Below are 15,273 nucleotides of genomic sequence, written 5' to 3'. Positions count from 1 at the left end.
CGCTTGGACATGAAATAAACAAGAAAGGCTGCATCTGGTCACCTGTAGGCTAGAAGGAATATATCAATATTTCCAGTGTAGCACTCGCAGATTATAATTTTCTGACTCTCTACTGCGATGTCGTGACATCACGAAAATTATCTATAATTTTACCTCTTATGGCCGATAACGATATTTCGTTGGAAGTGTGGAAGTGCGAACCGATGATAATTTTTCATTAAACTGTTGGATTACCCACAGTAAATACTGTTTTTTTTTCCACATCCAATATTTTCAACTGCAATAACTTCACTTCTACCGGTTGGAATTGAGCCAAATTTGCTGTGTATTGTTTTGTTAGACAACTAGACAATCCCATGAGGCAGAAATTAAAATCTGAAAAAATCTCATTTTGTTATAATAAATTCATTATATTCCAACTCTTATAGCTTTTAACCTCTACTAGTCGGAATTGGTATGCAACGTTTTTACAGTCAAGCTAATCAGAAAAAAAGTAATTTTTGAACAACCATATTTTGCGGTTCGGTTCCTTATAAAAGGTTAAAAATGTATGCATTATGATAGCTGATTCCTGTATTCTGATTCGGTTTAACCGCATGCACTTATTTCCAGAGGCTAGTGGACACGCTGGAGTCCCACAGTAAGACTATCAACTGGGGTTCCGTGCAACCAGCTGACGCCCCAGAATTCTCCTACTACAACGTGGAATATATGAACAAAAAGCCAGATGAAATTGACGGTAATCGCATTCCAAAAGCCTTTTTGCTCTCTAAGCAAGGTCATGAAAATAATATTACGGAACCTTAACGAGACATGCGATTCGATATGGAAGTCCCATGACGACTGTAACAAGTCGAGATTCTGTAAAGGCCTCAGTTAAAAGACCTGAGCTTGGCACATGTGTGCTTAACTGTGAATTGTAGCATCGTGTTGCTATATAATAAGCAATATAGCAGCATGCAACGCATGCGTATGGTCATAACCTTTCTACTGATAACATCTCGACAGCGCAGGTAATATAAATTGTACACTAGGGTTGTTCAAAAATATCTTTTTACCGGATTCCGGGGATTCACTGATTAAATTGTTAGGTCGCCTAAAAAAACGCTGTTTCACCAAATTTTGCTCGATTCCAACAGGTGCATAGATGCGAACGCGTTGGATTTTGAAAGTCTTGAAAAAATTTGGAAAAAAATCGATATTTTACTGTCGGACCCATGAAATTGTCGAATTGTCAACAAAAACGATGCAAAACAAATTTGACGCAATTCCAACCCGTAGAAGCGAAGATATTCGAGTCTTTCATTAATAATGCTGGGCTATTTTTGCGAATCCAAAATATTCAACTGCGATCACTTCGCTTCTACCTGTTGGAAATGAGGAAAGATTGGTAAGCACCGTACTTTTAGAGAGGCAACTTAACAGTTTCATGAGATTGACAGTAAAGTTTGAAAATTTTTATTTTTACTCATAATCAAAATTTTCAAACTCTTATTCCTGCTGGAATCGAACCAACTTTGGTGTACAGCTTTTTTTTTAGGCAAACTAACAATTTAATCCCCGGAATCCGAAAATAGGTTATTTTTGAACAACCCTATTGTATATACTCTCAGCGTATTCACACCCAAAAGGTGTTACACGCCAACGGAACCTACAACAGAACCTAACTCGGAATTATATCGCAATTATATACCCTATACGTGCATACGTACGAGCATCATTTGGATTAAAATGTGGCGTTGCTTTACATACCGTGATGTAAGTCAGTGGCAGGTTCTGGTTTCGGGTACCGCGGGTGATACACGGGTGTGAATACACTCTTTTCGAAGTGCAGTATGGTGGCCAATGTCCATTACTGACATTGCACACTCGGATCAAAATTCTATTAGTAGCAACTGACTAGTAATATCGATCATGTCCCAGAGATCTTACGGACGCTGTTTCCTTTACAGAGCAGTATGAACCGCAGAGGAAAAGTCTGCAGCTAACTCCTGACGACAGATTTCTGAACAGACCAGTCAACTTCAGCCGGTCTGTGGTTCAAGTGCCGTTTGACGTTTACAGCCGAAGTGAGTTCACTGCTGGACTGTCAGATAGAAATCGGGTCCACATCTTGTACAACCAGATATTTCTGCTTGAATAATTAGACTAATTACAGTGAAATGCATGTAATCTAATTTGTGATGCGTTTCAATTATTCAATTCCAAGTTTTTGTGAATTCAATAACTCTAAATTCTAATATAATTTGGAAAAAACTGTGTAGCTATATTTCTAATTTTATCTAATTTGAAACAAAACTGTGTAGCTGTATTATAATTCAAGTCTAATTAGAAAAAACCGTGTAGCTCTAATTCCAATTCTAATCTAATGTAGACAAAACTGAGTAGCCCTGATACTAATTCTAGTCTAATTTGGAAATAAAACTGTGTAGCTATAATTCTAAATTTAATCTAATTTGGAAAAACAACTGTGAAGCTATATGATTCTAATTCCAACCTAATTTTGAAAAAATAACTGAAGCTATAATTCTGATTTTAAACAAGTTCGGGAAAATGTGTAGCAATAATTCTAGTTCTAGTCTAAAAATGTCAAGCTATAATTCTAATTCTAATGTAATTTTGAAAAGCGGAAAATTTTCTATTTGTATAACTCTTATGTGTGCAATACATGGTGTAGTACTATCTATCGAACTGAATACCCTATCTATACCGCATGACCTGTACGCCATGTTCCGCTGCAGGATCTGACGTGTTGCGAGATGCTAATTGGACCAGAATTTTGGACGAAAAGTTCAAGAAGAATCTGGAGAATGATCCTTCTCTGAAATGGCAATATTTTGGAACCACAGCGGGATTGCTGCGATTCTACCCTCCTTTTCAATGGAAAATGTACTCGGACTCGGACAGGCCTAATGTCTATGATTGTCGGATGAAGCCTTGGTAAGTGTATTGGCGGCTACAACAAAAGACCGCCCCCCACTCGTAACGAAAAAGTGTGTGTTCACACGAAAATAAAACCATCTCAGAATTATATCCAGTTTATAAATCCTACGGGCTCACGTGTATACCTTTTTTTCACGTGTATACCTTCCTTAGTCACTCCGTGCAAGCATCACTTGGATTAAAATATTGTGTTTGACTTATACCTTCATGGTGTAAGACTGGTAGGTTCTGGTTTGGTGTAGCATGGGTGTATATTCACACCCATAGATCTGGGGTGGTCTAGGAGTGTGAATACACACTTTTTTTCGCTAAGAGCATTTGGCCTTTTATGGTAGGCCTATATTGAATTGCATACGTTACTGCATGTATGAACCGCATCGCGTTGAAGGATGCATTTCCCAACGCTATTTCGGGATACGCATACTGATCGCTGTACTAACATCTCTTTATCATCGTTTCCTTGTTCATGAAACCAGTATCTGAATCAGAATCGGACAAATAAGTAATTCTAGTTTTTAATAAGTCTAATTATTGCAAAATGTCGGTACTCTAATGCTAGTTTAATTTGCGAAATGTTTCTATGCTCTCATTCTAATTTCTGAGTTCCCTGAAAATGCTACAGGAGAACTGTATAGTGCAAAACGGGGCAAGCTTGCTGTACAGTAGGGCTCTTCAAAAATGAATTTTTTTCTCAAATCGTACTGGCTACTTGATAAAATTGTTAGGTTACCTAATTTAAGCCTACACACCAAATTTGGTTCAATTCAAACCAGTGGAAGCGGAGTTATTGCCGTCGAAAAATTTGGATTTGAACAAAATAATATTTACGGTGAGCACAACTATAATAAATAAACAAAGAATCAGTCACAGTAAATACTACACTCTAAGTTTTGAAGTGTTGCTCAACCCAGAAAATTGAACACGAAACGTGATCCAAAAATTGAACGCCTAGAAGTGTTGCAAAGTGTTTAAATTAAAAGTGTTTACCTAAAAAGTGTTCACTCTCAAAGTGGCTGGTTGACTAGTCACCGGAACGCAGGACTCAAAATAAAATCAGATTTTATTGATTCATAAATAAATGACGCTTATAATACCCAACCTGGGTGATTAAATACGTGCAAACATTGAAATTTCCAATAGCTGCTGTGACAGGGTTTCATAAATTCAGATCAGCAGTTGAAACCGTTTCCGGAATAGTCCATGAAATCACGAACATCACAAATGATTAGGAGCAAACTCACTACAAATAACATGCAACTCGCTCAATCATGAAAACGAATGTATAGGGATAGTGATAACAAAATATCATTTAGTATCTTAAACTTTCGTGACAGGGGCATGGAATCAAATTCATTGGTTACGTCCATCCGCGAAAAACATGATCAACACAATTCATTACAACTTATTTTAAAATCTGATGAAATTATGGCTTGTAAATTTCTAATTTTATTATAAACAAACAAAAAATGTATGTATCAGTATCACTACCACTACCACGATAATCAACCATAAGTATTTTCTGACTCTTAATGAAATTGGGCCTGCTAACCAGGTATCAAAAATATTCTAGGGCTTGCATTACAAGTATTTATATCAGGCTAATGCCTATCCCTTTTGTTTAAATAACAAAGAAATCGTTTCTTTCAGTCCATACAAATTTTGCAGATTTACAGAAAAGATTTTGTTGTTATTTACCGGTCTGCTGCAAAATATCAAATCTGGAAGTCATTAGGGCAGTGGTTCTCAAACATTTTTGGACACGCCCCCTTATGATAGCAAAAAATTTCACACACCCCTTATCGTGGTATCATAAAATTGAAAAAAGCAACCACAACGCTAGAAATCCCAACGGATAGTTGGATGGCAGTGACGGTAATGGTTGTTGATGAGAGAATATTCAAATATTAAATTCTGACAATACACAGAGAAATAACTACAAGCTGCCATGTGCGAAAAAGATTTTAGTTGACAGCGGCTTCACACCCCTTGAAATGCTTTCTCCTGTTTGAGAACCACTCCTTCAGGGTATGACAATCCAATGCATAGCAGCTCAAAACATCAACAATGTTTCTGAATACTCCATTTTCACTGAAGCAATTTTATATTCTTGCCATCAGCTGCTATCCAGGCCCAGTCAATCTCTGATTCGTGGCGTGCCATGGTGTTTGCTTCTTTTCTGCTGGTCGACTCCAAGTTGCGCTCCTTGAAAATGTGATTAAATTCCAAAGTTTTGAATATGTCAATGAAAATTCTGAATTTTATGCAGAAATAAATATAAATATTTCACACATGCAGGTTACACAAGCGCAGGAAAGACGCTTGGATACATGTGAAATCCTATCACTGAGAAGGACTAAAATTAGCATAACGACTAATAAAAATATCTTGAATCAGGTCAGCGTTTTTTTCAATTCGGCCATTTTGACATTTACATTGACATTCAGACGCCCAGGCAACAGTGATAATGCAGAACTGCAACTCAGAATGAAATTTATAGCAGAACGTCGCAGGTCTATGTAAATTTGTATGATCCACAAAACAGAAAGATTACGGTACCTGTTTCAATAAGACATGAGCTTGGGTCATGGATTATATTCGTTTGTCTCTCAATTTGGCTCGGAGAAGAAGACAGTTGACTTCATCAACCTCGTTTTGCTGAAAATGTAATTGATTGCAAACAAGATCCGACAATAAATATAGTAGAATCGTTATTCTTATGGGTTCGGATTTCCATTATAATAATTGACATACGGTAGGCTTTACATATAACTTTGATTCTAAGATTTTATAGCTGCTTTGAATTGAGACGATAGAATATATCAGACAAAGGACACATTGATTGTCTTTAGTACAAAAACTTTGTGACATCTTATCGAAGATGTTGAATACTTTTCCTTCATTGCAGTAATTGTAACTGTTCTCAATCTTTCAAAATCCTTCCTTCCTGATTAAATTTAATTAACGAAATTAATTGGAATTAGCATGACATGGGAAATGATCTCAATTTGATGTTCACCTAGTCCAAGTATAGTTCAGTAAGCAATAGTTTAAATACAAGTTACATCAGCTCTTTACATTCAACAACACCTCTGTTCAATGTACACAGATCAAGCCTTTCTTCAGCTCATATCACATATATAGATAGTTTTTGAGAAAATTAGGACTGCAAAAACCAGCACATTACATAATCAATGGTGATATATGGAATGAATAAATAGACTTACATAATCACATGTTTCCATGGGTTCTTGAGGGAAAAGTATGTATCGCAAAAGATGACTGCACCGGCACAAAATCCGTTCAGATGACGTCACGTCACGTCACTATCAGCATTGTCTGTTAGCACAGGCACGGTAGAACCAGGGGGTCTTTTCGAAGAGTCGACATCAGTTGGATGAATTTGAGGATCAATCCAAGACTGTTGAAAATAAAATACTTGTTTTAAAAATTTGCAATACAAGGGAACTATTCAATATTCGAACAGCTTCTTCGAGGTACAAAACTTCAATATAAAATTGAATAGTATATGCATTTAGAAATGAGCCCGAATATTTTCGGCTGAGACTCGTCAGGGGTAATCGTCAGCAACTAGTAGAGAACTCAAAGAACGTTGTACATCAACAATCGTATCACAAAATATGACGTCACCAGCATTCAGTATTCACGCAGATATCAGACTGGATACAATTGTATGTGACAAAAGGGTGTCTTTCATAGAACAATTAATTATTGTAATGAAAAGTTGCATGTAACCTTACCACCAATTTTACTCCAGCACGAGTAGCATACTTTCCTGGATTGTTAATCATTTTAGTGAAATTTTACCAGCAAACATTCATAAAAATAACCGAATGCAGCAGAATCGAATTCATTATCTAAGGATATACCAGTTTACTTACGAAACACTGCGATGCTTACCAGTATTTTAAACAACAAATGCATTTCAAAAAGGTGCCAATCGCAGTACATACTACCTGCACATTAGGGCATTTTTCATATTCTGTACATCAGCCGTGACCCAGGCTTGATGAGTCCCTGATTCGTGGCGTGCCATGGCTGCTCTTTTTTTACAGGTCAAATCCAAATGCTGCTCCTGGAAAATACAATAAATACCAAAGGAAAATTGTAAATTTTATGCAGAAGTAAATATAAATATTTCACACAGGTAGGTTACAGAAGTCAAGGAGAGGTGCTCAGCCCTCCAGGTTGAGAACAACTGACCTAGCCCATTATAGTTCAGTAAGCAATAGTTAAAGTACAGGTTACACGAGCTCATTACGTTCAACTAAATCTCTGTTCAGTGTTCAGTGTACACAGTTGAGTGTACACTGTATAGTGTACACAGGTGAAGCCTTTTTCAGCTCATATCGAATAGTCCGTAAGCTACTCTGCGAGATAGTTCGTGAGAAAAGTAGGACTGCAAAAACCAGCAAATTACATAATCAATGGTGATATATAAAATGAATAAATAGGCTTACATATTCACATGTATCCATGGGTTCTTGAGACAAAGAACTGTATCGCATAAGATGACTGTGCCGGCACAAAACCCGTTACGAACGACTCCTCACGTCACTGTCAACATTGTCTGATAGCGTAGGCACGATAGACCCAGGGGGATCTTTTCAAAGAGTCGACATAAGTTGGACGAATTTGAGGATCAATCCAAGACTATTGAAAAGAAAATATTTGTTGCAAAAATTCGTAAAACAGATGAACTACTCAGTAATCACGCAGATGTCATACTGGATACAGTTGTTGTTTTCTGCAATAAGTTGTGCATGATAGAAGGGTGTCTTTCATAGAATAATTAAGTAATGGAATGGAAAGTTGCACATGACGTTACCACCAATTTTACTCTAGCACAGATAGTATACTTCCTGGATTGTTAACAATTTTAGTGAAATTTTATCACCAAACATTCATAAAAACCTTTATCACGAAGATAACCGAATGCAGCAGAATCAAATTCATTCTCTAAGGATATACCAGTTCACTTACAAAACACGGTGATGCTTACCAGTATTCCATACAGCAAATGCATTTCAAAAAGGTGCCAATTTCAATACATACTACCTGCAAAATAGAGTTTAGTTCAGTTACCATATCATAATAAACTCAGAAAAGTCAAATTTGGGGATTGGGCAAAATAAATACTACCCTTTGTGATCCATGGTTTATTGAAAAGATTGTTTGTTTGGCTGTACTATTATTAGGGCGATTTTTGGACGTAAAAAGGGAAGATTTTGACTAAAAAATCCAGATCCACACATATTTTGACGATGAAAAACTTAATTTTGACTCCATGTTCTTAAATTAGGTGTTTCTCACATAATGTTAGAATTGTACTACCGGTACTTATCTTTATTTCTGGCTGGAGCTGTCAGTTCTTCCGAAGTAGTTTGACCTGAAAAAATCTTTTAGCATGAAAACTGACAAATTTTTACATGAAAAAAACCTTATTTTATCGGAATCTGGACCCGTGAAGAATTCCAGTATTAGTTACATCTCGTATTATGGTAGAAATATTTAAAACTTTGTTGTAGTACAACGAAAGATACTTTCCTACATTTTCGGGTGGAAAGTGTCTGTCCTAAAACTCCTAACTAAGTAGCTTGGCAAGAATGAAGAAAGAACGTTAACCAGCGGCAGTTGTTGGCCGGCAACACTGAAGTTGTGCGTGCACTGCACTCTCTCTCTCTCTCTCATTATGACAAAGTTGTCTACATCGCAATTTTTCATCATACGGTTTCTAATAGAAGAACCAATGCCCACGCAGTCTTGCTTCAGTTAGGATAGTGCAGTGGGCTACGTTGAGCATTTGTTTCATTTGACAGTTTATGATTCACAATGAGCAGACGATGGTCCGTCTACAACGGTGGGACTATAAAGTAGGCTACAAGATGTAAATTGTAAAATGACAAAGTTCACCGACAGTGCAATCATCTATGATACAAACGAAATGCAAGTTGCCAAAATTTTTTTGATTTTGTAAACAATTTAGGCAATTTTTGACCTAACGGTACAATTTTGACAAAATTTTGACCTATTTTGACATGTCAAAAAATCGCTTTAGTTAACACCTTACCTTTGGAATAAGCAGTACAGTGTAAAATGTGTTGCAGCTGAAAAACAATCAAAACCGTTGCATGACTGTCATACCGGCATTCATTGCAGTACTTGTTCACAATGGATCACAATATCGCCTACATAGGGATATTTCAGTGTGGATAGAGAGAACATCCCTTTATCTATATGTCAAAAAAGTTAGTTCGATAGCAGCTTCCCATCAGTACCGTAGTACTGGACCTGGTCGCAGCCTGGTATATTATCAGATTCGAAGCTCGATCATCCAGCAATAAGATCAGACGAATCATATACTACAAAACATCTAAAGAACATTCATATGAATAAGGGATATCAGTAGCCTACTAAAACATCTAAAACAACCGACCTTACTGCAATGTCAAAACGAGCTCATTTTATGACTATTCTTACATTACATATATTCAATAACATTTACCGCATTTCCATACCTTACAGTACATGGATGTTATGATCCTTTACGCCATCAGGTAGCAGAAACTGCTTCAATATATCCATTCCGCCAAGTCTTTTCGTGTACCCTACTCTCTTCCTGAAGCCTGACGAACCACAAATTCAAATTCCAAACTGAAATCGAGCGCGCTCTACCGTAACGAAGGTGGTGACCCCTCTGCGTCACAGGGAAATATGTATATTTTATTAAAATATTACCCTTAAACTTAGTGTTGGGTCAGTTGAGTAATATTATTTTACATATACAGTGATATATGTGATCTCCAAACGTACCGATAGTTTATGAATGCGAAATTGATGATAAATTAATAAGTATAAATTTTCTTGAAAATAAGCCGCATTGGCGAAGTGTTACATGTAAACGGAGAAATACGCAGAAGCGTTGCGACGATAATGGCCCAATGCGTTTATATGCCCAAAAAGTGTGTCTGTACTCAGAAAAAAGTGTTATGAAGTGTTCAATACGACCTTGCGGATTTAGAGTGTATTTTATTCAAATCCAAATTTTTCGACGGCAATAACTCCGCTTCCACTGGTTTGAATTGAACCAAATTTGGTGAGCATCGTTTCTAAAGACAGCCTAACACTTTCATGGGGTGAACAGAAAATTTTATAATTTTTGGTTATTTATTTTTATATAATAAATAGAAACTTTCTTCTCCTGTAGCAAAGCGGTTACTGGCTGGAATTGGACCAAATTTGGTGTGTTGGCTTAAATTAGGTAACCTAACAATTTTATCAAGTAGCCAGTACGATTTGAGAAAAAAGTCATTTTTGAAGAGCCCTACTGTACAGACGTTTCCCGTTGTCATGCTTGGTTCGGTTCGGGTTATTACCAATTTTTATCAGTTCAATACACCACAAAAAAGATAGATACAATGAAAAGATAGGAAGGTGTCGAAACGACTTGGAGTAATCTTTGGAATCAGACACCCACCTTGGCCTAGGCGATGTAAAGAGGAGGCATATGCACACTGAATGAGAAGTAAAAGAAGATAGTATAGAAAAAGCAAGCGACAAAAATGGGGTGGCATGTCACGGGAGGCGAGATCAATAGGTCAGGTCGTGGTCCGGTCATTTTGAGAGCGGACTAGTATTTATTTAGTAGAAATTGCTTGTATTTTGTCTTGAATGTGCTTATGGAATTAAACTCTGATTTGATGTTTTTTGTCTCTCTTTATAATTAGGAATATTAATTCAAATTCCTAGTTTTTGTAAACTGATATAATATGGAAACAAAACTATGTAGCTATCATGTTAATTCTAATGTAGGTGAAAAAGCTGACCATTTGATCCAATCACTAAGGACTCATTGATTCTGAATTTTAATTTGATATCTTAACTATGTTGACTATTGACATTGACAATTGACGAATATGGTGATGTCGCGATCACATGGAATCACACTCACATTTCGCGGCGAGATGGCGTAGTGGTATAATCCACAGCTGCAACACTAATGGGTTTTGGGTTCGAGTCTCACCGAGCTCGACTCTAGAATTCCTACCCAAGTGTTGGAGGTTTATCTATAGGCTCCTCGCCATATCATCTGGGTAAGCGGTGTCATATAAGAGCTTATAGTCGTGGGCTGTGCTACAATCCGGCAGCTACTGAATAAAAAGAAACATCAGCATGGTGTAAATGACCATAGTAGTCGACAAACACCGTATTTACCACAAACAACAATACTCACATTTCAAGATGCCTGCAGCGATTTATTTATACGACACGTACTTAAATCAGTGTGCAGCCCCTATTTTCATATCAGCATACCGGAATTCACTCGATGAATTATTAATGTCTCTCAGATTCTAAGCATTAATACACATACATTAATCGCTATTGACGACAATAATATATACTATTAGAGCGTGCAGTGAGATTTTCAATGTCCCACAGGTACACGAAAGCGGCGACCTTTCCCAAAGATATGATCATCCTCGTCGACTCCAGTGGGAGTATGGAAGGTTTGAAAAAGTGGGTGGCATCGCACATAGTGCAAGCCTTGGTGGATACCTTGGGTGACAACGACTTTTTTAATATATTAACCGTGAGTATATATGTACGATATTCGTGGCTTCGTTTTCCGTTACAAGTTATACGCTATTAGGAAATATACGCTGATTCGATTTGCGGTGTCTACATTTTTGATTAGGGTTTTTGAAAAATAACCTTTTTCAGATTTTTGTCGCTATTAGCTAAAATTGTTTGGTAGGCTGAGTAAATGTACACCAAATTTTACTCAATTCCGGCTAGGACAAGTGAAAATTTTGAAACTATTATAAGAAAATATATATATTCTATAAATTCCACTCCAAATTCCGTGGAATTATCAAGTATAGTTTAACAATTACAAATTTTGAATTTATTATAAGAAACCTAATTTTTTTTCTTCAAATGTCACTGGCTAACCCATGAAATTGTTAAATTGTCTACAAGAACAACGGAAAACAAATTTGACTGAATTCCAGCTCGTAGAAGTAATGTTGCTGGAGTTTTTCATTAATTTAATTATTATTATTTGATTATCCACAGTAAATAATATTTTTTCTAATCTAATATTGTCATCTCCCGCTTCTACCAGCCGGAATTTAGCTAAATTTTCTGTTTGTCGTTTTATTAGACAACTTGATAATTCCATTTGGTAGCGGTAGACGCTAAAATTTGAATTTTCTTAAATATTAACTTCAAAATTTTCAAACGATGATTGAATCATTATGATGTGTAACATTTTTTGGCCAACCTAACAATTTTAGGTAATTACCGCAAAAAATAGAGAAAAAAGTTCATTTTGAACAATCCTAATATAGACATATCTTATGAACAAAATAGCGATCTCCACCATGGCGCTCGGTGCTGGTGATTTCTACAACGAACAGAACGTATGGTACTCTACGTCGCTTAGGTGCGGCCGCGAAAATCGATGTACAATGTACGTACATCGTACACGCCTCTGTACTCAACCTGTTCCGTACATTTAGTTAATCGATAAGTCATTTTGCGGAATGGCTTGGAAATGCTGTAGTGATTCTGCTGGGTACATTATGGAGTATTGAAAGTGTACAGTACAATGTACCTCGAACTCTGTATTGGGGTGACACACAACAAGAAAGCAACATCGATAGATATACACTATACTGCTAATCTAATCAAATCTGAAGGCAAACTGTTCACCAATTAGCCAATTAATCACACCTTGCTTCATTGTTAGGACGAATGTGTGTCTCTGCATGTCGCGCGTCTGTAAGTTCGCGTCGACAAATTTCCAACAATGATGCGCTCAAAGAAGGATATATTGAATTGAATAGTATATTGATATTCAAATGAACTTGCATATTTTCGGCTTACGCTCGTCAGGGTTATCGTAAGCAACTAATACAGAATGATGTTGAGATCAGCATTATAGTATGCATCAGACTTGGACAACGAAACTCGACTTAAAACACGCCTTTGCACTCCATCGGTGCAGCTGACTAGATGATCCCTTAGGATCGTATCGTATATTATTTTTGAATGTAATTTTACTCAATTAAAACAGTCTGTATGTCTCTTTCTCAATAACGCACTCAAATTTGGCCGAGCTTGTGAGTGAAAGTGGATGTTCTGCCGGTAGACAGCGTGACTTTATATGATTTATATGAAACATATTGTAGGTTAAGCTTTATTTAGCTCGTGGTCCTCCGCCATAACACTATTCCACCCAGTTCTACAGCAATTCTATATCTGCATGGTTCCCCATGAAACATACACATCACGAGAGTCGATTGATAGTGCAGTGTCCACATCCACACAGATGAGTCGTTGCATTTAAGCCATGGGCTACCAACGTGGGCGATTTTGAGAAACAAGGGAGCGAATGTTAGAAATATACCAATAAAATATAATTAATCAACACGGCACAAAAATGCACGCGAAGACGGCTTATTCTGCATATGACGTGAAAGTTGACTAGAAACGGTCTTCCCAGCGGAAAATAGACGCGGATAGCGGTCTCTGGAAAATGACCCTCTTTTAGTCAATTCACTATAGCGATCAGAGTTAAGTGAATAAGTGTCCCGCTTATATTTCCTTTTTTTGGATCCGTAAGTATGGAGGCGAAAATTTGTGTCGAGCTTAATAAGGGGCGGTGAGTCGAGAAAGGTTGGGAACCACTGTTGTATGCAATACTATTCCCTTGTGTTGTTGCCGGTTCCTTGCGGACTTACCGGTAGCCTGCAGACCCTGTTGTCGTGATTCAAGCTGTGCTAAAGTGAAGTTCAATAGGTGCTCTGGGATGTTCCGGTATAATGATTGTTGTACAAGGTTGTTTCACTGTAATCCTACTGGTTTATATACTGGTGGCATTAGCACTTCATATCAGACAGTAGTGTACACTTCTAGTGGGGTAAGACTTTATATACTTTTAACGGTTTACGTTGTGTGGTAAGCCATTTTCGTCTCCTATTACTTCTAGTATGAATATTTCATTTTCATCCTCCTATCTTTTCATTATATCGCAACCTTGTGGTGTATGGATTTGATAAAAAATTTAATGAAATGATGATGATCCGCTTGGAGGAAACAATTTTCCTTACTCGGTACACCTGTTCCGACGTTTGCTGTTGCTGTTGCCCGGATTTAGTTTCAGACACCTATGCAATGTATGCATTATACACGCGATTACTGTCTGGCTAACCTGGTATAATGAGTGCTGAGTAGACTTGGACAACTAGAAAATTTCAGCTCTTCTAAATTAGATTAAAATTAGAAATATAACTATACAGTCTTTTCCGAATTAGGCTAGTACTAGAATTATGGGTACAGTTCTTTTTTCAAATATTGGATTAGAATTACTGAATTCGCGAAAACTTGGAAATTAAATGGAGTTAAGTTCTCATGAAATCAGAGTTGATTCCCATAAGAATGAGATTGGCAAATGTCTGTACAGCAAACTCGGCTTGTTTCGCACGATACAGATACACGTAACATTTTCAGGAAAACCAGGAATGAGATAAGGAATAAAATTTAAGCATAGACACATTTCACAAATCACAAATTAGATTGGAATTAGAGCAAGGAAACATTTTACAAATTGGGTTATACTTATATTACCAACATTTTGCTAGAAATAGATGTTGTCCAAGCCTGGTGTTGAGTTCGGAAACTAGCCGAAGCCAGTGGCATATCGCAAGTATTCGCAGGCTAATGGCTCGCCTTATCAATGTGTCGCAACCTAGCAGTGTTTTGAATCGATTGATATGATAATAAACGAAGGGAATCGAGCGTACTCGATATGTCGACTGCAAATTTATTGATGAATAGGGTCGGAGTTCGCCAAGACATCCACAAGTCGTAAGGAGCGCATCGGTGATCACTGATCATGCTATCAATATTGATGTGTAAGTTTCCATGCTATGCGCCCGTCATACATGCCCATGCCCACGTTGCGTAATGTTTTTCAAAATGCTCATCCTCATCCATCATCGACGATCGCTTCGCCAGTCATACGCAATCGCGTACATTATTCATACCACGGCATAGCTGGATCACCGGTAATTTTCTAATTCGTATCAAATTGTCGTTAGTTAGTAATCAGGAAGCTATATACGCTAATTGAGGCAAATTTGGTGTGCAGCGTTTGTTTATAGTCAAAGCTAACAATTTTGTGAGCAGTGTGGAACAGCATCTCGCCGGCTATCCGGCAGTCGTCGAGCTTGTCTATGTCTACATTCAAATCGAAATACAAGCCATTTCTTTTTCTTCGGACTGCAATCTGACATTTCGACCTCGCCT

The 15,273-nt window shown here is 37.2% G+C and overlaps 1 protein-coding gene and 1 long non-coding RNA gene across 4 annotated transcripts in view; one reads left to right on the top strand and one right to left on the bottom strand.

Moving 5' to 3' along the window:
* LOC145455540 (voltage-dependent calcium channel subunit alpha-2/delta-3-like) overlaps window positions 1–15,273 on the top strand; it is an 84,664-nt gene that overhangs the window by 4,549 nt on the left and 64,842 nt on the right. For both annotated transcript variants that reach the window (XM_080333520.1, XM_080333521.1), the window contains exons 4-7: window positions 613–739; window positions 1,953–2,069; window positions 2,742–2,940; window positions 11,401–11,551. In XM_080333520.1, the coding sequence (XP_080189646.1) occupies window positions 613–739; window positions 1,953–2,069; window positions 2,742–2,940; window positions 11,401–11,551 (594 nt within the window). The remainder of the gene's footprint in view (window positions 1–612; window positions 740–1,952; window positions 2,070–2,741; window positions 2,941–11,400; window positions 11,552–15,273) is intronic.
* LOC145456300 (uncharacterized) lies at window positions 3,986–9,980 on the bottom strand. 2 transcript variants are annotated; one of them, XR_013920564.1, is made up of 7 exons: window positions 9,480–9,980; window positions 7,964–8,350; window positions 7,422–7,614; window positions 6,918–7,036; window positions 6,168–6,361; window positions 5,500–5,598; window positions 3,986–5,145 (listed from the first exon to the last, which is right to left on the bottom strand). It is a non-coding gene; the product is annotated as an uncharacterized LOC145456300 (long non-coding RNA). The 2 variants fall into 2 exon arrangements; XR_013920565.1 differs by having other exon boundaries at window positions 7,964–8,019.

This window comes from Botryllus schlosseri, chromosome 14, assembly GCF_051294905.1.
Source record: "Botryllus schlosseri isolate E-star chromosome 14, Bs_hap1, whole genome shotgun sequence".
NCBI lineage: Eukaryota > Metazoa > Chordata > Ascidiacea > Stolidobranchia > Styelidae > Botryllus > Botryllus schlosseri.
The sequence above is the reverse complement of the archived record's forward strand: the minus strand, read 5'-3'. Positions and strand labels throughout refer to the sequence as shown.